Below are 25989 nucleotides of genomic sequence, written 5' to 3' on the forward strand. Positions count from 1 at the left end.
CCGCTAAAGGCAATGAGTCCAGCTGGAGCTCTTCAAAGAAGGTTCCCAGGGTCAGGGGAGCCCCAGCCCTTTTCTGACAATCTGCACACGCAGACACACGCATGCACACAGACACCGAGCAGCCTCAGCAGATGCTCCCTTTCAATCACACAGCCAAGACGGGTTGGGAAGATACTTTCTTAGAGAGTCTTGATTTGGCTTTGGCATCCAAGGCAGGAGAGGGAATGGTGGTAGTGTATGGAGAAGAATCACCGGGCAACACAGTGATCACAAACCAATGCAGCTTTCCTACTTCTAGAAAGACTTGCCTGTTCTAGAATATGAGAGTTAGCAATACACCATGAATGAACTAAAAACAATTTCACAAATACACAGTTACACTGAGAACCATGTGGAAAAAGAGCTGAGAATTCAAGAGTGCCAGCATCTTAAGATAAGATGGAATGCCCAGAAAATAAACAGAACTTCAAGGTAGGTATGAGGATAAGAAAGTACAGAATGGAGAATCATTAACATCTGATCGTATGTGAACACCACAGAAAGCTATTCGACACTGTAAAAAATGGGAATTAAGTAGCTGGACGTCTGCTATCTATGTGGAGAAGGAAAGCATCTCCTGTATCATCAGAGATCTCTTCTGTGCATACCAAAACAAAGACTCACCACCTCCATATGCCCGTATCTGACAAGAGAAGCAGGGGCAGTGACCATTCACAATGCCTTCATTACTAAATCAAAAAGTATGCATGTTTTGTTTGTGTGGCTGCATATTAATATCTAATAAGTAATGTTTACATGGTGCTTTAAGATTTGCAAATGATTTATTATCTATGGAGACAGCCATTACAATTTATCTTCTGTTTTGGCAATAAGTCAAATCTCTTTACAAAACAAACATGACTTGTAAAAAGATTGCCATTTTATGTGAAGTGTAAAAAGAAAATCTGAGAATTGGAAGAAAGTATCAGTGAATAAAGTGAAAGTCAGCCAAATTACTCTCACAAATCAATATTAATTATTCAGCCTTATTTATACCTCATTTTCTACAAAATTATAGCTTACATTGTATTCTATGAATGTGCATCCTGATCAAAGTAGGCAAAGAAGGATGATTTTTCAATCCTGACAGCCCTTCCTCTGTATTATCATAAACACTGCCTTTTGTTCATTTTTTTTTTAGACCCTTGTTTATTTCTGAAGGTCTCTCAGTCTCGCTTTGAGACACTGGCCTATTTTAGAATGTCAGCATATTTCATCCTGTTTTCTTTTAAGAAAATGCTCAAAATATTTATTCTATGGCCTTCAGTACTGCTAGGAAATATGTATTTAGGGAAGAGAGGAAGAAAATGGAACCACAAGGTTTTGCAAAAGTGAATGTTGAAAACTATCTTGATGTACTTGGAAAATAAAAAGCTATTATTAAAAAAAAAGAAATGTGTATTCTATTCAGGCACTATATACCATCTCTCTCTTTCTTCTCTTCCCCCATTTCCCCTCTTACATACACACACACACACACACCCACACACACACACCCACCCCTCTACATCCCTTATCTTCTAACACCAGGCTCTGCCTAGTAAAGCAATAGCAAGCTTGGAACAGACTCTTGTAGGCACAAGAGGCACAAGACAGAAAGGCCTGAAGAACTTCAGTTCCAAGGCCCTAAAACTTCAGGAGTTTGGGACTCCAGAACTCTCAGACTTATTGCTGAGAAAAGTTCTCACTGAGATGAAATGCTTCCAGCCATTTGTAGTGCCCTCCTCTCCTTTTGGAAAACATGCCTCGTGTGCCCAGAAGGAGAGCCCCAGTAGCCACTCCCCACTCCGGCTCTCCTCACTGGGCACACGGCTGGTTAGGATAGTGGGGAAAGGGTAGCGGGGTACTGGAAACGGGATAAGGGGAACTTTGGTGCTTGTGAGGAAGCGAAGGCAACACTGGACTGAGGTAACCCTGACCCTAGTTCTAGCCCAAGGCCTGCCCTCATAGCCCAGGAGCAGCAGTCAAGGTGACCTCTGGCGGGAGGGCTACATTCTAGTACAATGCCAGGCAGTGTTACTAAGCTCCTAGAGCCAAAGTGGGAACTGTCACTAGGCAGTGGTAGGAAGGAAAGGGAAGGAGATAAAATGAAAGGCTGCAAGTCTAAAGGTAAAGGGGCAGCAACCAAAAGCTCTTACCACCCAGAAAGAGGACTTTGCGGATGCGAAAGACAGTAGTAGGTCCTTTTGGCAGAGCAGAGACAACAGTGAATAATGCAAATGGCAGACAACAGAGCAGCCTTTTCAGGGTCCAGCCACACCCACCTAAGATGTGCCCTGTTCCCCAACCCCTTCTCTTTTGCCTTTATCCAAGAGATGTAAGGACTAGGTGACCTTTGGAAGGACCTCTTCCTTGTGGGAATTGCTTCTTAGGCTAAGAGAATACAGACCATAGGGTTCTGAAACAGTGGGGTGCCAGAGTCTGTCTGAGGAACCAATCTCTGTATCCCATCTAGAACCATGTTGGGGGTAGGGAGCAGTCCTTCCCCACCATACAGAGCTCCTAAGTTTCCTATCTTTGTCTTCTCCAAGGTATCAAAGTCTTATAGTTATGCATTTATTTGTACATTTCCTGCCTTTAAAAAGTTCTTGGCTTGATCCTGTGCCTCTCATATCTAGTGGCTTCTATTGCTGAGTAGCTTTGTTTAAAAAGATTAATGAGGGGTAAGTACTAAACTTTGTTTATGCCTCTGCAAATGTTCTGACAGGCCCCAGAAGAATCGTGCTACTATTTCTAAGATTTGGGGATCATTCAGGTCTACAATAGTTAAGAACTTATTCCCATTTTTCTTCCCATACCCTTCTGATCTCTTTCTACACTATAATTAGCTACATGGCTTTGGGCAAGTAATTTCACCTCTGAGTCTGTTTTCCCACATTTTAAATGAAGTAGTTGATTAGATAATGTCCCTAAGGTCTCTTCTTCCTTTAACATTTCAGGCAAGGCAGCTTGGTATGGTAGAAAGCACATCAGAACAGGGTGTCAGAAGCCTTGAGTTTGCCTTTAATCTCTGAACATGGGGAACTCATTTGTTTGTCTGAGCCAGAGTACTATAGTTTTGTTTTGTTTTGTTTTTCAAAAATGCTAGGTAAATATAAAATATTCTTACAATGCTGATTAGGATGCTATGATCCTCTCTCCCTATTCATGGACTCCCCAACCCCTCATATCTAGGCTAGACCACATCTCCGTCCTTAATCTTGGGGTGGAGCTTAAAGCTCAGGTTCAGTTAGTTGCTGTTCATTTCTTCCTAATTAAACAAATGAGATCAACTGAAATGATTCATTTTCATTTCCAACTTTCCTTTTTGGCTACCAGGAGCACCATTACTCTTCCAATCCCCAGACTCAAATGCTCATCCTCTTGGATGCCTCCCTTTCTTCTTAGCTTCTACATCCAATTACTCACTAAGCTTATGGTCATACTTCTGGGTAAGTAGTACAGTTCATATTCAACCCCCAAGCTCCTTTCTAAGGGCTCTTTTGATCTTGCTGTGCTGTCTCTGCCCTCAAATCTTTGTCCCTATTATTTCCTGCCCAAAAATGCCCTCTCATTTCTCTAGTATCTATTCCAATCTTACAAAACTCAAAAATTCTGTCTCCAAAAAAACTTTTGTACCCACACTGATCTCCTCTTTCTTTAGATTTCAATAGTATTGCTAAGTAAGAACATGCTATGCAAACCTAAGTTCATAAAATCACAAATTTAGAACTGGAAGAAACCTCAGGATCCATTCTAATCCAATCCCCCTGGAAGAAGCTTGCCAAAGGTCATGAAGCTGGTAAAGTAGTATATCCCAGGTCCAGTGACTCCAATTCCAATGCTCCCATCACTACCTGTGAGTCTCTCTCAGCACCACCATTCATGTTGGATTTCAAGCAAATGTAGCCTCCCATTCTCTGCTTCACCTGTCTGTGTTCTGTTTGTCTGTGTAATCTAAAATCAAAATCATATATTCCCCAGAGGAACTTGTTGAAGGGAAAGATTATTTAAGTTTGGCTTTATATCCCTAAGCACACTACTTGCACACATTAGGTGTTTAATATATGTCCATTGTTTTCTGAATGTTCTTTTCTCTTTCATAACACTGAGCTTGGGATGAAGACATGTGTCTAAAGTAATGAGCCAATTTTCAGTGTGTGACTTGCACAATCAGCCTCACTACTTTATAGCTGGATCATGTACATGTTTGGAGTGAATCCTAAGAGATGGAGTAATAAAGATGCTCAACAAAGGGACAGTCAGCACCTTGTCGCTAATGGCACTGCCACTGAAGCCTCCATCAAAATGGTTTTAGGGGCCTCCTGGCCTAAAGGTGGGGGTTTCTGCCTCCAAACCTTTGCCCACACAATTCTTGCATCTCCTGTAATATTCTTCTCTTTCCACCCTATTTATCTATAAACGACCTATCCTTCAAAAATGAGGTCAAGTCCCACCTTTTCTATGAAGTCTTAGTCTTATCTGCTCATACCAGCCTCAAGTATTTTTTCTCTTATTTATCTAGACTAAAAGTACTCATTGTTCATACAATTCATTTGCACTGTCTTATGATATTTCCTCAATGTTTGTATTGAATTATAATTAACTTCTTACATTGAATTTAACTTTCCATATGCCTGTATCTTATCTCTCTCATGAAAGTGATTGCAGGCTCTTTGAAGGCAAGGATCGTGTAAGCCATGTGGCACCATGGAAAGTACTGGATTTGTAGTTCAAGAAGTTCAACTACTTATTCGACTACTTATTGGATGTGTGACTTTGGGCACTTCATCCCTTTAGGCTCAAGATTTTTCACCTGTCCAATTAGAGGGTTTGAATTAAATAACCATTGAGGTCCCTTATAGTCCTATAGCTACATTCCTGTTCACTATGGCCACGATATGATATGGAAATGATGCTACTTCCCTGCTTACAACAATATTGCCCCCTCCTAAGACTAACACTCAAACACATCCTTCCTTTAGCCCTCAACGTTGTCCAAATTCTACGTCATCCTTACTCTACCCTGAGAATTGGGAAGAAAGGTATTTTCCTCTAAGTTGTCTCCTCCCAATAAATCAGACTAGGGATACAAAGATACACAAATGTTCGACAACAAAAGGACAGGTGGAGATAGGTGAGAATAACTGGAAAAGTGTAGTGAGAGTCCTGCTCCTGGGAATGGGAGAGGGAACATCTCTGAAGGAGGACCGTCTTGGTTTAGGATTCTGCCATGCCAGGTGGAGGGTTAAAGGAAGAATTTGACTTTAACTATTTACCTTCCAAGGCATACTTCATGTCCTGGGCAAATAGGTGCCACATCACCTCTGCACTGACCTTGCCCACATTCAGCTCCTGGGGGAACCTGGAGAATGGAAGGGGTTTCAAAGTTAGGGCACAAGACAAGGCCTGCTTAGCTCTGTCACTGAGGGCCTGACCCAAGGGACTTCTGAACTAGAAAGGTCCAGGACAGGGAATATATAACTCCAGTGGGGGAAATTGGAGATAGAAACTGAGGAAGGCAGGAGGAGAGAAAGGAAAGAACCAAAGGAGGAAGGTGGCAAGGCCCAATTTGAAGAGAAGTAATCTGGGAAGAGAAGAGAAGCCTAGGCTTATGGGAAAGGAGACCAAAGGAAAAGGAGAGAGAGGGCCACAAGAAGGGGTCTGATACCCCAAGAGAAAGACAGGAAGTGAGATCCTAAAGAGAGGATGGAACATGCCATACTACTGAACACAGGGTCACTGAGCCTCCACGGAGCATATCCAGAACATATCTAACCCAAAAGGCCTCTCACCCAGGGGAGCTGGCTCAGCCAAAGGGGAAGGAGCATCCTGGACAGCTCTGCACCCACCTCAAGCCCTAGTCAAGGCAGTTAACCAGAAAGACACAAGGGATAGACGGACAGACACATGGACGGGAAGAGGAGGCAGCACTGTAAACATATAGGGACAGAAAAGAAAGAGGCCATTAGACAGACAGAGTGGGGTTGAGTGCAGCTGGGGTCTGGGGAGAGGAGTGCTTGCTCACTGGTTCAGGACAGGTGTGTAGGCATTTTTATCTTCCTCGATGATGGACACAATGAGAGTAATGAGCTTGGGCCAGAAATCCAGATTCCGGATACTGGGGCCTTGATCCTCTGGAGGCAGTTCCTGTTTCTTGTTCCAAAAATCATATCAATATTAAAACATACACAACATACACATCCCCTAGATCCTCTCTTCCTTCTAAGGGAAAGGATGTTGTTTTCTCCCGGAGACTCTATCCCCATAATCCACATCCCTCCCTCTTTTAGGCCAGCCTCCTCCCCAAGAATAGGGAATTCTCCACTCCGATTGGTCCACAACAGCTGCATCCTCAGGAGCTTCCTTCTGACTGCAGTACTGACCCACTCACTTCCATCTAAACCCTGTACAAAAGTATTGACACCAGTGTGCACAAAGAAAAATTAGAAATTCAGAGAATAAGTTGTGATTATTTAGACTGATTTAGGGGATCCTAGAATTTACAGGGTAGAAACCTCACCATTCCTACAGATAAATGAAGTGTGTAAGGGACTAAGTCCAGCCCCAGAACCATATAAGACCCAGAACAAAGGAGAGATAAATGTCCTTAAAGTAATACTGGATTTTGTGCTCCAATCCACTATAAGTAATGACTGATCTCTTCCCGCTCTCTCCTATCTGCCAATCTCTGAATCACAACTGCCCTATGGTTCATTTTGTCTCATGACATTCTGTGTATAGTTGGAGAGAAATTTTGCTGCCCATAAGACAATTAGAGGACCCTTGGATTTAAGAAGTCTGTGGGAAAGGTTATATCTGGCCAACCTCAAGGGCAGATTTATAGAAAATGAGGTCAAGTCACCAATCAGATTAGATTGGTGAAAGAAGTATGTGGACAAGTCAGTGATGACAAAAATAATATATACAAACCCATCAGAGGGAACTAGAGAATGCTGAACAATATAGTTGGACAACAATGGGGTCCATTTGGCATCTCCAGTTTTGAGGGAAAGAAACATAATAGGGTGAAAGATCTAGGATTGGAAGGGACTTAAGAAGTGATCTAGTCCAACTCTGTCATTTGATATATGAGGAAATGAAGACCCAAGAAATTTAAATGATTTGCGCAAGTTCATATACTCTTTCCATGTACCATGAGGGAAAGAAAAGGAATGAAGTCAAGGTCACCAAGAAATGCAGAAAATGTTCAGGGTGGGAAGAATTGACTATTTCCTAGAAACAGTGAAAATGTTTCCTGGAAACATTTTTTAATCCCAGTAAGAGAAGCAAAGTACAGGTTTTGGCTCTGGAGTACTGCACCTAGCTCTATAAGAGAAGAATCTTCACGGGAACCATATTTAAGTCCAAACAATCCTTTTCCAATTATAATCATTCATCTAGCAGAAGAGGGACAGTCACGAAACCTACCATGGACTTAATTCTATTTTAGGAAACATTAATTATGAAAATTAAGTAGGAAAAGGAAAAAAGGCATTACTACCCAAGTGTAAAAGGCCAAATATTTTATAAGTGATACTCTGGGAACAGAGGTTCACTATAGGCTAAGAGCTCAGAAATTAGACTCTCAAATAAATACCTTCCTGGCTGACAGGTAAAGAGTCTAACCAGAGGCAAAAACATCTCTCCAAAAGAAACTGCCCAAGGAAAGAGACGGGGGAGCCTACAAAGCACGTTGACTCAGGTATAATCAAAAAATTAATTAAGTCTTCAAAGAAATCTCTGATAAAGGCTAGCATCAGTGAAGGAATCTTCAATAACATCAAAGAGATCAATAACATTAGATTCCTTAATGATCACAATTCAAAGGGCATATTCAATGAAATGAATGAAAAGAAAGAACAGAGAATCTGGGTGAATTCCTATAAGATTTCCAAACCACAAATTTCTTTTAAAAATATATTAGCTACTATGGCAGAATCTAGGCACTGATCCACACTTAATACCATACATCAAGATAAGGTCAAAATGGGTTCATGACCTACACATAAAAAATGAGATTATAAATAAATTAGAAGAACATAGGATAGTTTACCTCTCAGACCTGTGGAGGAGGAAGGAATTTGTGACCAAAGAAGAACTAGAGATCATTATTGATCACAAAATAGAAAAATTCTAATTATATCAAATTAAAAAGTTTTTGTACAAACAAAACTAATGCAGCAAGATTAGAAGGGAAGCAATAAACTGGGAAAACATTTTTATAATCAAAGGTTCTGATAAAGGCCTCATTTCCAAAATATATAGAGAATTGAGTCTAATTTATAAGAAATCAAGCCATTCTCCAATTGATCAATGGTCAAAGGATATGAACAGACAACTTTTGGATGAAGCAATGGAAATTATTTCTAGCCATATGAAAAGATGCTCCAAATCATTATTGATCAGAGAAATGCAAATTAAGACAACTCTGAGATACCACTACATATCTCTCAGATTGGCTAGGATAACAAGAAAAGATAATGATGAATATTGGAGGGGATGTGGGAAAACTGGGACAATGATGCATTGTTGGTGGAATTGTGAACATATCCAGCCATTCTGGAGAGCATTTTGGAGTTATGCTCAAAAAGTTATCAAACTGTGCATACCCTTTGATCCAGCAGTGTTACTACTGGGCTTATATCCCAAAGAGATCTTAAAGAAGGGAAAGGGACCTGTATGTGCAAAAATGTTTGTGGCAGCCCTTTTTGTAGCGGCTAGAAACTTGAAATTAAGTGGATGCCCATCAATTGGAGAATGGCTGAATAAATTGTGGTATATGAATGTTATGGAATATTATTGTTCTGTAAGGAATGACCAGCAGGATGATTTCAAGAAAGTCCTGGAGAGACTTACATGAACTGATGCTGAGTGAGATGAGCAGGACCAGGAAATCATTATATACTTCAACAACAATACTTTTTTTCTGATGGACATGGCTCTCTTCAATAATGAGATGAACCAAATCAGTTCCATTTATTCAATAATGAAGAGAACCAGCTACACCCAGTGAAAGAACTCTGGGAAATGAGTGTGAACCACAACATAGCATTTCCACTCCTTCTGTTATTGTCCACTTGCATTTTGTTTTCCTTCTCAGATTATTTTTTACCTTATTTCTAAGTCCGATTTTTCTTGTGCAGTGAAGTAACAATATAAATATGTATACATATATTGTGTTTAACATATATTTTAATATATTTAACATGTATTGGTTTACTTGCCATCTGGGGGAGGGGATAGGGGGAAGGAGGGGAAAAGTTGGAACACAAGGTTTTGCAAGGGTCAATGCTGAAAAATTATCCATGCATGTATCTCGTAAATAAAAAGCCACAATAAAAAAAAAAGGTAAGAAAGAAAATGTATTAGCTCCGCGGCAGCTAGGTGGTACAGTGAAGAAGAATATTGAGTTCAAATTTGATCTAAGACACTTAGCACTTCCTAGCTATGTGACCCTGGGCAAGTCACTTGACCCCAATTGCCTCAGGGGGAAAACAAAGAAAAAAGAAAAGAAGAAAATGTATTAGCTCAAATGGCAGTAACTGTTCAAGATGGTCTCAATCTAACTATAAATAAACCATAGATTTTACATAGTATCTATCTGGGAGTTTGGAAGAGACTGGAGAGATTGAAATTGCAAAAATTATTAGCCCAAATGTTCAGCTTATCATTACAAATGGCCACAGCATCAAGAAAAAGACAGATGAATCACCAATAAGGACAGGGAGTAGGAATTAAAGGGGGAAGAGAAGGAGGTAGTACATAGGACATCTCACTTCAGTCTGGTACTGGTGGCTGTACAGCTCGTGACAGTTGTTGAAGATGTATTCATAAGTGGAATTCAAACAGGCCTTCACACAATCCTTCACTACCTGGCTGGCACGTGGTGGACTCTGCAGTTCTTGTACCTAAAATGAATCCAGAAGAATATGGTAGGTTCTAAATCATACCCAACCCAGTTAAACTGGGAGTGCTCCTTTCTTTCCTTCCTGGTCAGCCTTGGAGCTTTCTTTCTGCTACTCCTTGCCTGGCCACCCTTTTCCCTCACATGCTAGATTATGCCTTTGGATGGAGCTGTCAGACCAGTCTATGAAGGATTATTCAACATAAGCTCTCATCTCCTTTAGCCCACAGAGTGCAGTGTTGCCACACAACACAAGTATGGAAGGAAAAATTACTTTTCCTGAATCCGGGGCTCTCCAAATATCAGGCATGCCATTCAGTTCAGGACAGAGACTTAGAATTTCAAACTTGACCCAGAGTCCTTCCCTTCCTTGATCAATTTCCCAACCTATCCTTAAACACTCACCTTCATTCTAAAGAAGGTAATGCTGGTGAGAAGATCCACAGTGGATTTCAGATCCTGCAGCCTTTCAGGACTCCCAGCAGGGAAATTGTTCTACAAACCAAATGTAGACAAAAGTGAAAAAAAAAATTTAGCAAATAAGAAGCATCAACCCAATAACTCCTGTTAGCTTAGCTGATTGAACCTTCCCTAGATCCCATCTCATATATGTTTCTCTCTACCTGTTCCCTCCCTACTTAAGGGGTTCCTGGATCCAACACTTTGCTCAGGGAAAAGGGCTGTGACATAAACATTTAGAGCAATATAAGTGTATTTTATTTATACACACACAAATACTTCTAGCATTAGAAAAATTTTTAACAGGAGGAGTTTAACAGGAAGCTGATCCTAGTTGCTGGTAATTACGTTAGAAGACACTTCATTGAAGTTTGCTCTCATAAGGAAATTAACTTCCATTTTTGGGAAAAAATGTTTTTAACTACAAAAGACCAATCTACATGGCACAATATACTATATACTGTTAGTATACTATATACCAATTATCCATGCAAATGGAAAGGGAATGGGTGGGCAGATCATTCAAACCTTAATTCTCTTTGATTTTATAGGGAGCTTTTGCACTTACATTTAAATGTGGGTGGGAATTCACTATATTTTAAGGCAAATAGTGAAGTTCATATTGTTCAAATCAAGAGGATCTCGGGAAATTGCCTGGGTTCATCATTCTTCTTCCTACTCTAGCCCTAATTCACTATGGGGACAAACATCATGCATGCAAAGCTCTGGCCTGAGTCAAGTTTCCCCTTCCTTCTTTAAAGCTATTTCTCTAAATATAGGGATTCTGTATTTATTTTCATCTTATTTTTCAGTGGATGAGAAGGAGAAAAAAGCCAGATGCCAACTGGAAAAAAAAACCCACTATGATTTAAAAAACAAATGGACTTTCTGGCTTAGACTTTACTTAGAAAGGGATATAGAGAGGGAAAAGGGAAGGAAAAGGTGGAGTACTTTAAATTAAGGTCTCAAAATCTGATAGCCAAGCCTTAGGGATGATCTGGTCCTACAGTTAACCAAAGTATAGAGAAAGCAATGTCAGAGTCAGGGCAAGAACCTTGAGGCAGCAGAACTATAGCATGGCTTAACTAAGTCTCCATTTGACTTAGACACACTGTTGTACTCATGGCTATCAGTGGCACTGGACATGCAGCTGGATGTGGGCTCTGTAGGAAGGGTGAACAGTCAGCACATTTACAGACTTTCTAAAGTTTGCAAAATGCTTTAACATAGTTATCTTTTTTAATCTTCATAACAAATAACAATTATTGTTATCTTCATTCTGCAGATGAAAAAAATTAAGGCTTGGAAAGGATAAGCTTACTCACAATGCCTCAGATAGTAAATATATGGATGGGATTTGAACTCAGGTTTAGGGACTCCAAATCTCCTTGCACCACTGAGCAGCTCCCTGTGGAGCCCCCTCCAGGGATGGCCTATCACCATTCAGGCCCATTAGTCCTATTCCCTCTCCCCTTTCCTAAGTACTACCCCACCGGCCAGGCTGGGGTTTTCGACTCACCCGGTATGTGGAGAGGTCGATTCGCAATGAGTTATGTAGTTGGTCCAGCAGTTTCACAAATCTCTCTTTCTGTGGAAAGAGTAGAGACAGTGGCAATAGTAACTCCCTAGTCTTGAGCCTTCAGGAGCACAGTGGTACGTACAAAGAAAGAGAAGGGAGTTCGATGCCCTTTTCTGGCCCTGCCTTCTGAGAAGGGACAGGCCCTTACGATCTCTAGGTTTTCTTTTAGGCACTAAAGCAGCCTATCTGTGGTAACTCATCCTGGGGAAACAGAGGTGCAGGGAGTGAACGTGGCTTTTTGTACATGACACAGGTTTGGGAACAGCCAAGTGATGCAGACAGGCCAACACCCATGGCATCCCTACCCTTTCAGGGGCAACTCATTTCACTTCCTCAATTACTGAGAAAGGAGACTCAAAATTCTATGTTGAAGTCAATTTCTAATCAGCTGGGCCTCTGAGATCTACTAAGAGAACGACAGGTTTCTCATCCTGGCTTCTGCTGTTCCCTACCCCAAATACTCTAGCATCCAACACCAGGTGTTTCACTCACTGTCCTCCAAACTTGGAATTCTGCCCTTCCTCCCTCATCCCTTTAACTTTCCTTGGCTCCCTTCAAAATCAGCCCAGAAACAACCTCCTGCAAGAGTCTTCTTCTTCCCCCTTAATGCAGTGCCTTCTCTCTGTGATGATCACCAGCTTGTCCCATCTACATCTTATCTGTAAATGTTTGCTTGCATGTGGCCTCTATCATTATACTGGGAATTCTTTGAAAGCAAGGCCTGGTTTTTGCCTTAGCTCATAGTGCTTACTTAGCAAAGTGGCTAACAAACAGGAAAGATATTTAGCAAATGTGTGTTGACTTGACTTAGAGCTAGACAGCACTACAAGGGTTACTATGATACTGCTACAATGAGTTTCACGGGGGGACTCATGCAACCAAGAGGCTATTGCTTGATGAGTAATGAGTTGGTGACGGAGCTGCAGCTCTGAAACCATGTCTGGAAGAAATCAAAAAATCCTTGCATTAGCAGCCATCAATACCTGACCAAAAGTCTACTCTACAACATTCTCAACAAGTGGTCATCTAGCCTTTCTTTAAAGACTTTGCATGAGGACACTATTATTGATGATGTTTTAAGAAGATAAGCTGATACATTTAACTTATTTATGTTTTTTGCCTTGCTTACTATGTATGCTTATTTTAAAAGTTTTTTTGATGAAAAAAGTAAGCCAAAAGTAGAAGCATTCCTTTTTCTTCTTTTTTTTTTTTTTTGTTGCAAATACCTACATCTAAGATGAGCCCTAATTTACATGATTTTTAGAGTTAGAAGCAGACAGTGCCACTCAAAAGGTGAAAGTGAGCTGAATTCCAGATATAGCACTTTAAGAGAAAATAAATTAACTTCTAATGGAATTGTCTTTGCAAAGACAAACTTAATAAATGATGAGAATCATTACATCTGTGCTTGTGTATACATACACTCACCCCAAAGTTAGAGGCTGCAAAACGGTCACAGGCAGAGACGTTGGTGGAGGCTGTGGTATGGGCATAGTAGGCATTAATGTTGGCAAGCAGAGTGCTCATCACTGCTGGTACACCAGGACACATGTACTTGGAGGACAGGCATGCAAAGTGCCTGAGGAAAAACAGCCCTCCTAGTTATATCAGTACCATGATTCTTGCAGCAAATTACAGGATATTCTAACAAGGTCCCCCACAATCAAGTCAAGGTTACCTCCCTCACTTAGGCCAATGGCTTCCCATGATATTGTCTGTTGGCTCCTCTCAGCAAAAGTGAATCAGCTGCTTGACAAGACTTCTATTACTATTACAAGAAGTAATCCTCTCAATCAGTAGATGCTTTCTCCTTTTCTACAGATCAATTCCCTAACCATTTATTTAGGGGCAAGAAGGTGGGGTGTGTACACTCACACACCCTTTCCTAGATTCCCAGAACTTCACATATACACACATCCTTCCTTTTTCTCTTTGGGTCCTGGAGCAGCAGCATACACATATACCCATTTTTTACCCTCCTTGAATCATGAGGACAGTGACATGTACCACATTCTCCATCTCTCCTCTCCCAGGAGAGCAGTGATATGTCTGTACCATATATTCAGGTCCTGGGAATAGCCACAAATATGCCCTCTTTTCTTTCCCCCTAAGTAAAATGGACAATATGACAGTGAGAGGAAGACTGTACCAGAAGTTGGTAGTACTGGATGGTTTCAGCTTTGATTTGCTCCCACTTACTAAGGGCCAATCTATTTTTTCAATATGATTTCAATAGCATTTAAGTGATCAGCACCCCTTCCCCTAGAATTCCTACTGAACCTCACGTCATGGCCTGGTATATTGACTCAATGCCATAGCGCATGGCAAATTCATCCACAATTTCTTGGGCTGTCTCATCAAAATAAACCTTCCATGCATCATCCCCTTTGGCCTCAGGGATTCGGACTCCTCCACTGCCCTGGATGTCTGTAAGATGATGGAACAGATTCTGCAAGAGACAAAAGGAAGTTAAGAATCCCATATTCTTGACCTCCCTGTTTCTTGTGACACTGTTGACCAGTCTTTCTTCCTGAACATCCTCAACACCATACCACTTTTAGTTCTTCTCTTACCTGTATAACTGATTCTTCTTGGTTTTCTTTGTTGGATCATTACCCTCCTCCTACCTACAAAATATGGGTACTCTCCAGGCTCCTGTTTTGGCCAAACGGGTCTTCTCTCTCTCTATAATCTCTCTCTCGGGGATTTCACTAGCTCCCATGAGTCCAATCATATTCTCTCTGCAGATGACTTCATCATCATATCTAGCCCTCTTCTCTCTTTTGAATGCCAATTCTGAATTACCAACTGCCTGCTAGATATCACCATTTATATGCTCTGTACACATCTCAAACTTAATTTGTCCCAAATAAAACTTCTTATTCCCCTTCAAAACTTAATCCATACTCCAAACCTCTCTAATTCTGTCAAAGGTAGCACCATCCTTCTAACTACCCAGGTTTCCCCAAAGTCATGCCTGATTCTTCCCTTCTCTTTCCATTTCCTGTAATTTGCAAAGTCTTGTTGATTCTCTTTCCACACAATATCTCACATTCATCCCTTCTATCCACTTAGAAAACTTCTAGTTTATATTCTTACTATCTCTTCATTTATACCATTGCAATAGCATCTTAAATTATATTGCTGCCTCCAATCTCTCTTTTTTCCAATCCATCTAGCTGCTAAACTGATAGCTCTAAACTACAAATCTGAGCACACACTATGCTCTCTCAGTGGTTTTGTCAACTGCCATGGATTCAATAAGTATTTCTAAATAAATGATTCCCTTGTGTCATCTCTACACCATACGGTGGTGTACTGCATTAATACCACTAAAAAGTTTACTGCCCTCTTTCCTTAATTCCAGACAACCACACAAAATCCAAACTACTTCAGAGGTTCAGCACTTGGAGGAGGGATGAAGGGAGTGGGGGAGAAATTGCCCTGCAAAGAGCCTAACACATTCTAACACTATCCAAGCAATAGTGCTGTCCTTGTAAGTGGAGTCAGTGTCTTGCAGATCTAGCTCTGGATCTAGTTCAAGGCCTTTGATAGATGAGAACATGGCTTTGTTGAAGCCAGGAGCTCTGGTGGCCACTGATGTGGATGAAGATGAAAGTAATGAAGGCCCTGATGTTGTCCCAAGGCACAGGAGCTACAGCATCCTTGATACCAGAAAAGAAAACATCTGGGCATGGTTGGACTGCTTTTCTTATGAGCTGATGCAGTTAGGTAAAAGTGATTTGACAAACATGAATGTGGGAGAACAGAGAAGAAAACTATCTTGCCAGTAGGGAGTATGAAAGATGTAGATGGCCCAGGATGTGAGAATTAAAGGATCAGAAACTTCATAAAAATTTTCTCATTCTTACCCAATTTTACCATAGAGGGCTCAGGAGGCAAGGTTTAACATAAGGTTACTTAATGTGTCTAAGGCTATATAATAAGCCACCAACACAACAAAGAACATCATTCAGGTCTAGCTGTCTGGTTCCTAATCTTCCAAGGATATCATGCTATTCACTTTTGGGGATTTCTTTCTAGGGAGGTGTAGGTGGACAAGAAAGGTACTCCTGCTTAGAGCTGACTTACCTCATGGAGACAGGTATATTGCACATGATATGGTGCTACCTTCTCTTCCCCCTTTATTTCCACGCTGATATGCAGCCGGATTGCCCCTGAGACAGCAGACTTATCTGTCCTCTTTTCTAGAAGGGAAAGGAAATAGGAAATTTATATCCAAACCAAGCAAGATATGCCCGTTTAGGTGTAGAGGAGCTCTTCTTGGAGGAGGGCCAGGGTTACAATCTAAAGGGGGCAATTATCCTTACAAAGACATGTATCCCAATAAGTATAACTGACTGGGTTGATGCAGGGAGGGCTGGAAATTTCTAGTTTAGATGTCAAGAGTCCATGGGAGAGTCTAGAACTTAGGATAGACCTAATCAGAGCTGGCCCAACCCTTTCCCCACTTAGGTTATGATCATCATGATTCAGTGAAGCTGGGTGTGGATGCACAGGACATGTGGAAAGATGGTCAATAGCATTCTACTGACTTCAGGATTCTCAGTGTTGGCACCCAAAGCATAACAGGGGGAAGGAGAGTATGAAATGGTAACAGGGAAAATGAGGTGGCAACGGATGATAAGAACAGTTGCTAGTTACCTACAAAAATTAATTCTCTCAGTCAGAGATGGCTTGCATATAGAAGAAAGTTCTTTACACCCATCATTTCAGAACCCTAGAGTCCCTTTTTAAGAAGTTCTGTGCCAGTGAAGAGATATTCCCAAATTTCCCTTCTTTCCTCAGCTCAATAACAATGAGTTGCTTAGGAGACTGAGGATAATAATGATGAACACAGATCTCTGGTCACTAGAAAGATAATGGTTCCAGAGCAGGACAAGTCAGGAAGAGAGTAGGCACAGTCCTGGAAACATGAGGCCCAATTTAGCTAGCTTAGATGGTGATGACGGATAAACTAGAGTCAGTATTCACAGCAAAAGTGGTCTATGATGAGAACAATTTTCCTGCCAAGTTCACCAACATCTGCTTCAATGATAGTAGAAGGGTCCCAATTAGTTTTCTGTTAAGTCCCTCCCTTTGTGTCCATGTCCTTTAGGTTTATTACCAAACAATTTCCCAAGGAAATATCCATGTCTTCTGTTCCCAGCTCCTCACCCAAGTTGTACCAGACATCCATCTCGCCACTCAGGGTTCGTACTTCAATGATCGTCTGGCCAAGAAAGTCATCTGACTCCCGCTTCAGCCGCTGCTTCACTCTTGATTTGATGTCATCATCTTCATCCCATACTCGTACTTTGATTCGATCTGAAGAGTTATGGCACTCACTGTAGAAGTATAGTAAGAAAGTCACAAAGGAAAATTACCTAACATTCAGGTGCCTCTGAACTGAAATATGGCCATTAGCTTCTCTATTCTGCTACCCAACCACCAAGTTACACAGAGGATTCTGGATGAAGCACACAAGAGGAAAAGTCAGAGAACAATCTATATTTCCTGATGAATACATCATATTTATATGTCAATCTGTTTTTCTTTACTTCTGTTAGAAAAATGAATCTTTCCAATACAGTAGAACAATCCAATTTTACTTTAAGAGGACATATTTCCTAACTACAAGGAATGCAGAAGACAAGTGTGTTTTCTGTGGCTTGGGCAGGGATCTCAATAAGCTACTTACTAGCCTAATCCTTTCATTGCCTTGTAAGGGAAGGTAGAAGATAGGCCCTGGGGAGATCCAGAAAAAAAAGTTGTCCAGGGTCAAGAAAATCACTTAGTCAGTGGCTTTGGACTGTAGTTAAGTGTTCTAGGAACAAACAAGAGTGATCAAGTACCCAGGGCTTATTGACTACCAACATAATTTGCAATGATGAGAAAATAAATTGGAAGGAAGAAATAAAAGCGGAGCAACTGAAAAGATATGAACCTCCATCTGTGCTTCTATATACAAACCAGAAGTAATATGATTCAGAAGGAGAGGTTTTTCAGTTTTCTTTTCTTTGAAATACTCCCCAAATCATTCTCAGACTTGAAAGGGACTGTCAGAGGCCATTTAATCTAAACAATACTTGAACAGGAGTCCCCTTAATAGCAAATCCAACAAATGGTCATTCCTATCTGGATTACTATTGCTGCAGCCCCATGCCTGTCAACAAGCAACACAATAAAAGCTTTCTTGGCCATACTAAAGTGAAGACACAGTAGTTATTAGAAGCTGGAGGTGATACATCTAGGGGAAGGAACTAAGAAAGAATATAATAGCAGCAGCCACAGCAATAATTAAGTATGAAACAATCAACTTAATTTCCTTGCATTTTCCTTTTTCTCCTCAATCCTGTTCAAGTTCTAGGGAACAGAAAGAGCTCTTGACTTTATAGCAAAATAGAGCTTTCCCCATTCTTAGGAGCCCTGCACACCAAAGCTCTCAGCCCCACCAGCCAATCTAAGCCTTCTCCCTTAGCCACTTACAAATGGAACTTCTCCTCCCAAACAGGATTCAGGTTGCCAAAGATAGTCTTTGTTCGTTTCTTCGTTTTTCCAACTTGCACAGTAACATAGGGGTCACTGGAGCCAGTCTTATCCTTGGCCTGCAGACCCTGAGCACACACCACTACAAGGCATGCATGGAACAAAAGTGAATCATGATCCCCATTCTAACATCAAGCTAGTTTTGACATGAAGAGCAGTGTCTGCTGAGAAGTTCAGTCACAATAGACAGTCCAAGGCAAGGAGCTAGAGACATTCTCACTCAATATACTGTGTCTTCTTGTCTAGTTATCTCCTTTCCTAGGATATGGCCCTTCAATAAGGGGAGGCTGATTCTATGTATTTTTCTTACTTTTCTAGGAGGATGAGGGATTGTTCCCTCCCTATAAGACAACCATTTACTATAGTCTCATTCAGCAAACATGAGACCAATTCGAGACCCAGCTCAGGTCACATTCCTCTTCTGCAGGGTTTTTCTTGAATAATAAAGCCCACACATTATCTTATTTCCTGAACTCAACAGACTCCACTTTTGTGCCATTTACTTAATAATTAATCACATTCTGTCTCATGACATCTTTTGCACTGTAATTTAATTTTGGCAGTGTCATTTAATTTTTCACCCATAGGAGTTTCCCTCAGGAAGGGGTGACCTCCTTGAGAGCAATAACTTTGCCAGCCATGTCTCCTAGTCTAGCGCTGGGCTAAACACACAGCACATAATCTGTGAAATTGATATTTTTCTTGTCATCACTCCCTGTACCTACTTTCTCCCCAGTCTCCATAATCGCCTCTCATCTGCCAACCCTCCCACTCCTGCGTACCCTTTCTTTCCCTATTTTTGTCAGCTTTGTGCAACTTACCCACCCCAGCTCCGTCCCTTCCCTCCCCTCAAGGCCCTCTCACTGGTTCCTTCTCCACCCTGACTGCCTCCGCCCTCACCAGTGATGGTGATCTTGGCTGACCACTTGGAGGTACCATCTAGCACACTCTGTTTCACTGTCTTCATCTGCTGGGCATGGACGACTTTGCTCACAGTAAAGACATCTCGAATAACATCAAAAATCTCTGGCTTATTCCGCTCACGTATTTTCATGCGATCCTTCATAGCCATGATGATATTTTGAGTCCTATCCTCGGCGCCATGTTTGCAGCTTTTTTCTGCTGCCCCTGTGTGAGAGCCAGAAACAGTCACGTATCACAATCAAGCTTCTGGCACAAAGAATGGATGGGCCTGGGATTACCTGAGGAATAAGAGTGGGGATCTAGACTGGAAGAAACTGTTCTTCTTCAGTTGAGACCATAACGCTACTCCAAGGTGGGTTTATGACACAAAAGAAAATTTGTCTCAAAGTTAAAGGTTAATGCCTCTACAACTCTATAGATATTCCCCAGGCCACTCAGCCAAGGAAATCAGAGAATAGGAGCCTCACTCTACTAGCTTTACTCAATATAGAAAGTAACAGAAGCAGCAGCCACTCTTTAGCGCCAGTAGCTACTGAGTCTCCAGTGAGTGACTCCCATACAGGTGAGTTAAAGAGAAGGAATCCAACTGTTTGGTGGGCAGATCTTAGGAATAAAGTTTGGGGGTGGGCTTGAGGTATCACAACAGTGAATAATAAGATTAATATAAATAAATACAGTCATTCTAAGTAGCCCTTCTGAACTAGGAAAGGGAAGGTAAAGGGAAGTGATGGAATTGTTTCATGCATGTGAGCTTTTTGTCTCCAACTAAACCATGAACTTTATAAAGGTGAGATTAATATATTTTTCTTCTTTTATCTCCTTCATACCATAGATCAAAACAGCTCGGCTCCTAGCAGGCAGAGAGTACAAATTTGTACATTCTCAGTTCCTGTTCTAATGACCAAACCAACAAGAAGAATTAGCTTTGAGATAAGTATGACCTCCCACCCAAATTGAATAAGCTTTTCTTTGTAATGAAGAAAATTAAGTAAAACCATCTGACACATCAATAATGGGTGGTACTGTGTGAAACATTCCACATTCATAGTGCCCTATATCTTCAACAAAATCTGGGAAGTAAATTTCCAAGACTTAGTCTGTTTGTAGCTTCATATGTGCCTTGTCTTACCAGTAGACTATAAGCCTCTTAAAGGGATGTTTATTTCCCATATTTCTTATATATCCCCTACAGTGCCTAGCAGGGCTAACATGGACCAATTGCTCTATAAATACTTATTGGTTGATTCAGACATCTTATCTGCCTTAAAAAATAGTGTCTCACTTTGGTCATACTTTATGGTCCTTTAAAGCAAGTGCTCTAATTTTGTTTTTTCCTCTTTCCTATAAATACCAGCTCTATAAGTGGCCAACTTGGTATCTGATTCAGAGCCAGGTAAATGAAGGCATGGTGACAGATGGCTACTATGCATGCACACAGCCTCCTCAGAATTTTCTAGAACTTGGCACTATAAGACCAATTCTTTATGAGTCAAACTCCTCTCTCTCCTTGTGATTAGGATTCTGGCGATTCCAAAGTAAGCTTTCTAGAAATCAAAGCTTCTTCCTGTCATCACTCTGGTTTTCAGGAGCTCAGTTGCCCAATACTACTGGGCAGAACAGTCTATAGCCACTGTCTGGACATCCTCCTGCAGCAAGCACCAGGGTACCTATGATTGGATTCCCTGCTCTTCCACATCCTCAGCCCAACCTTGTTTGTGGGTTAGGCTTTCACCTGAAGGCTTCCTTTAGCTGTAAAGACACAGTATAAACAAAGAATGGGAGACAGCTTGGGGTCATCTTCCGTAGAAATAGTCCCAGCTGTGGTATCTCACATGTATTTGATTTCAAACATTCTCTGGTCAAAGAGAGGCTGCCAAGGTTTCCCCAAGATGCTCTGAGAACTAAAATGGAGCCACGGTTCTTCCACGATATGAAACTGGGATTAGGTTTCCCATAGGAGGGACTAACATGCCTGCCTTCTTCCAACAGCTCTACCTAGTTCTCTTCCAGATGAGATATTGTGATCTCTTATCCTAATAGCCCACAGCAACTCAGAACTCCTTCTACATCTAATCTCTCAGGAGGCCAGCTGTCCCCCAGGGCTGTTTCACTGGAAACCAGGAGGTCAGGTTCCTCCAAGGAGGAATGCAAAAGAAGCCAGGGTCCCATCTAAGATTTTGCTTCCTCAGACTGAAGCTGAGGAAAAGATGTCAAGTGGAAAGAAAAACATCAATTGCCCTATCGGTGGAGAATAATTGCCCTGAGGCTAGAAGAATAGGGATGGTGTCAGGTAGTTAGCTAGATAGTAAATGGTATCCTCAGACAAATGGTCTAATTTTGCAAAGGTGTCTGGCCTGAGGTTTAGCTCATGTTTGTCCTTCTGGACAAGTCATCTTGCCCTCACCCCGACACAATGGGTTCACTCTATCAATCTGTTCTTCAATACATTCCCCCAAAGAATCTTCCATCCTGTCCTGGGGTTTTCCCTACTTTTGGACTCTAACTTCAGGAGCATGTTCATTCCTTAAACAACAATGGCAACAAACTACATAAGTTTATAACATGCCTTAAAGTTTTCAAAATATATTTCCAATAACAATCCAGCCAAGCAAGTTGCATATGCATTATTATTCTCATTTACAGATAGGGATCTACAAAAGTAAGAAGCAAACCATACAACTAATAAGGAAAGGTGCTGGGACTGGATCCCAGGTGTTCTGACTTTAGGCCCAGCATTGGCCCCTTTCAATGGTCCTCCACGATACCTATTATTCTTCTATGTGCTGAAGGAGATGATTCTTCACCTAAAGAAACATACTATCAAGCACCTACATATTTCTTTGTTTCTAGAGAGACTGCATAGGAAAGAAAAATGGAGAGTCTATGACAGAAACTTCCTTACTTGATGGGAAAGGGGCTTAGGATTTGGTTTTAAAAATAAAAAATAGAGGGGTGGGTGAGACTTGCTTGCTCTTAAGACAAGAATAAGGAAGGTGGGCTAGTGACAAGGCTAAAAGAGGAGTTAAGATCAGTCCTATCTTTACTTACATTCCAGTGAATACTAATGATAAATTTTGCTGTGAGACACTGAAGAGTTCTTATAATTTCCACACTTGCTATTCTTATCACCTACCTGTTTTAAGTGTTACTAGCAATAAAAAACCTTAGAAATTCACAAAGGACTTGATGTTTGCAGAAGAGACAAGAAAGCAAGCAAGAAGCTGAAAAAAAGATGCCATTCTGCCATGGGCCATGGAGGAAAGAAATAGGATTAGAGCTGTAATGGAACTCAATTTATTCCAGATACCTCATACCTCTTTTCAGAAAGAGAGGCAAACAGATGGACAGAGAGGTCCCACAGATACTTAAGTGATTTATCCAGAGTCACATTAGAGAGTAGAGCTGAGCTAGGTGGCACAGTGGACGGAGCACCAACTCTGAAGTCAGGAGGACCCAAGTTCAAATATGACCTCAGACACTTAACAATTCCTAGCTGTGTGACCCTGGCCGAGTCACTTAACCCCAATTGCCTCAGCAAAAAAAAAAAAACAAAACAAAACAAAAAGACCTCCAAGAGGCACCATGCCCAGTCTTTCAGAGATTATCTCAACCTAACCCCATTACATTTATCTGTTCCAGTACTATAGAATATGCCTGGTGCTTTACAGTGTCAAAAGAACTCTCTGTACCTTATTTATCATTGTCAGGCATCTTCATTATGAAAAAGGAAAATGACCTCATGTTGGCCCTGAAAGTGAGAAGGGAAGCATCCCAAACTACCCAGACCTTGTTCTTGCTCATACCCAGTAAGTATGGAATAAAAAAGGAAACACCAACACCTTCAACATTTCTTTCTACATGAATTCTCTGCTTTTCCTTTTTTCAGCTCTAGCACTTTTCTAGAATACACATCTAACAAAACTACATTTCCAGTCATTGATTTACAAAGTCTAGAGCACAAAAGAACACATTTTCTCCTGACCTTGGTCTTTTCAAAATTTCTACTCCTGTCTTTCCTGTCTGGAAGATCCCACTGAGGAATTAGAGTAACTACCACTTTTCCTGGCTCCTTGGTGATAGTCATTCTTCTTCCTCCTTGGTGATTATGCTAGGTTGGGCTTAGAGAAGCAATTTGGGAAGTGATGGCAGTTAAGTATGAACATGTCTCACAGGTCCGTATTCCTCTGCTCATCCTCTCCCCACCACAAATGGCACCCCCAAAATCCAAGCAAGCCAAGGTAAATGTTTCCAAGGGTCTCCTAGGAGAGCATTTAAAGCAGCCATTAGATAACACTGCCTCAAATTTGCCTACAGAGCTCCTGATGCAAGGACTTCAGAGCGAATGGGCCTAGAAAAACCATCCCAGAGTACCCTCTTGGCCATAGTACCAAAAGAAATCACATTGCTAAAAGAGCAGCTATGGAGGATGCTGATCGCCCAGACCTGTCAGTCCTTTTTCTCCATCACCTTCAGCCCGCCCCCCATCCGAGTGGGCCCAGGCAGCAGCACTCACTTTGCAGGCAGTCAGCATTGAGCAGATCCTGGCACTTTTCATGGCACTTCACACCACACTCAGTGCAGCGCATGCCCTGCCGCGCAATGCCCCACAGAAGACCTTCACATTCATAGCAGTAGGTGGGTGTAGTGGCTGTCCACACTTCAAAGTTGTGAGGAGTGGTGCAGGAGATAGGGTAGATCAAGGCTTGCAAAGTTTTCTTGTACACGTGAGATTTCTGAAAAACACATATCAGACCATACCCCATCACAGTTGACTTTAAGTCTAGGTAGGGAAATCCTATAGCAAAGATTTTTTTTTAATTTTTGTAACTAACCAAATCTCAGGAGAAATTGTCCTTCCCTTCAAACTCAGCAAAGGAGTTACTAGTGATTATGTCATTGGTCTAAGCTTGGCCTGGCTAGTCTAGTACAGACCCAGAACCCAGAACAGAAATGTAGTTCAACATGAAGTCATCTAATACTTACCAGTTCTTCATCTTTGAGGGAGGTCCGCGTAGCTAATGCAGATGTGATTCCTGCCTTCCTGGACTGGACCAGTGACTGTAAAGAGAAGACCATCGACCTTGCCAAAGGCTGACAAAGTTGGAGTGGATATAGGGAACCACACTACCAGCTTGGACCCTTCAAACTGTTCCCAACACAGGCTTTCCCTGTCACTCACTACATCTACATCCCAGTGAATAGGGCCCCAAACCAAGGCTCCTGCTAACTGCCCCTTGTCTCAGCTTCTTAGGGAGACTATACCCTAACAAATCACAAGCGACTGAGAAGCACATCGTCCAAAGGGCTTCATTTCCCCTCTCAGCTCTAATATGTTTCCCCCTTCGTGGCTACCAAGAGTTAAAGCTGCACATGGAAAGTCTGAGGAGGAGGGGAAAGGGAGGGCATAGCAGCAGTAGTAAGTACTTCAGAACAGAGATAAGGTTCAGAGAGGTGGGGCAGAAGCTTGCATCTAAGAAACACACAGTGACCATAACTGAAAACAGTGACATCCATATCCCCTCAGAAGCTTTACTTACTCTTCTCAGCTTTGGTGCCAATCCCTAGGACCTCAAATCCCCCAAAACATGACAAGGTTTATAAGTTCAATGGGTGAAAAAAAGGTGGATGACACCTGCCCTGCAAAGGGCTGGCTTATATCAATGAAATGGCGGCTACAGGCACACTTAACAATATCAAACCAAAACAAGAGGAAAGGTTGGGAAAGGATACACAATGGTATAGTCTATGGAGTCTAAGGAAGAAAAGAACTCTGAATACACTCACCATGGCCTGTTGAGAGGAGAGCAGAGAAAGAAATAATAGGATATTAATTCCCCAGCTGTGATGAATGTATTTAAAGGGATAACCCAAGTGGGGTTTGCCATTGACCTGCTGTCCAAAAATCCCTTCTGCCTTTAGACAAGCCTGTCTCAAACCTAGACTTGTATCATCTGTGCTAAGACAGACTCCTGCAGAATAAAGAACTTGAGGTACTGATCTCACAGTGTCTAAGGTTCTTGGCTAAGAAAGGAAAAGGACCCAATTCTGTACCCAGAAAACCAGGGTCAGAAGGGAGGAAAGGAAAGCCCATGTATGTAGAATAAGGGACAGAAGAACCAAGGACAATTGTGCAGGCTAAAAGTAGTGGCCAGAGCACTTCCTGCAGGTCTCGTAGAAGCTTTCCACTCAATCCCTGGGACAGACACAATAGGGGCAAAGACTCTTAATCCCTGAGAAGGGCAAAAAGTACCCTTCATGGAGGGAAGGGTAAACCCTATCCAGAGATAGCTGGTGACTGAGCAGTAGGAGAACCAGGCTTGTAGGCATAACTGAAAGAAAGAAGAAAGGAAGTCATCTGGACAAGGAGCTTAGTGGTTTCACAATAGACACATGGTTGGTTCTGTTTACCATCTTATAAAAGCAGACAAGGTCTCAACCCCCTCAGTCCAATAGGAAATACACTGCTGGTCTGGGCAGTCATAGGGACCAGAGATCGCCACCCCACGTCACCTAGGATTAACACCCAAGAAGAAAGTACAGGGAGAGGAAAAGA

General features: G+C 41.6%; 1 protein-coding gene across 2 annotated transcripts in view; it reads right to left on the reverse strand.

The window, feature by feature from the left end:
• Window positions 1-25989, reverse strand: part of UNC13B (unc-13 homolog B) — a 56878-nt gene that overhangs the window by 13176 nt on the left and 17713 nt on the right. For both annotated transcript variants that reach the window (XM_051965368.1, XM_051965361.1), the window contains exons 5-17: window positions 24420-24494; window positions 23950-24169; window positions 19413-19640; window positions 18453-18594; window positions 17142-17311; window positions 16056-16171; window positions 14249-14412; window positions 13392-13542; window positions 11904-11972; window positions 10331-10420; window positions 9798-9929; window positions 6047-6174; window positions 5298-5383 (exon numbers count right to left, since the gene is read on the reverse strand). In XM_051965368.1, coding sequence (XP_051821328.1) covers window positions 5298-5383; window positions 6047-6174; window positions 9798-9929; window positions 10331-10420; window positions 11904-11972; window positions 13392-13542; window positions 14249-14412; window positions 16056-16171; window positions 17142-17311; window positions 18453-18594; window positions 19413-19640; window positions 23950-24169; window positions 24420-24494 — 1771 coding nt within the window. The remainder of the gene's footprint in view (window positions 1-5297; window positions 5384-6046; window positions 6175-9797; window positions 9930-10330; window positions 10421-11903; window positions 11973-13391; window positions 13543-14248; window positions 14413-16055; window positions 16172-17141; window positions 17312-18452; window positions 18595-19412; window positions 19641-23949; window positions 24170-24419; window positions 24495-25989) is intronic.

This window comes from Antechinus flavipes, chromosome 1, assembly GCF_016432865.1.
Source record: "Antechinus flavipes isolate AdamAnt ecotype Samford, QLD, Australia chromosome 1, AdamAnt_v2, whole genome shotgun sequence".
NCBI lineage: Eukaryota > Metazoa > Chordata > Mammalia > Dasyuromorphia > Dasyuridae > Antechinus > Antechinus flavipes.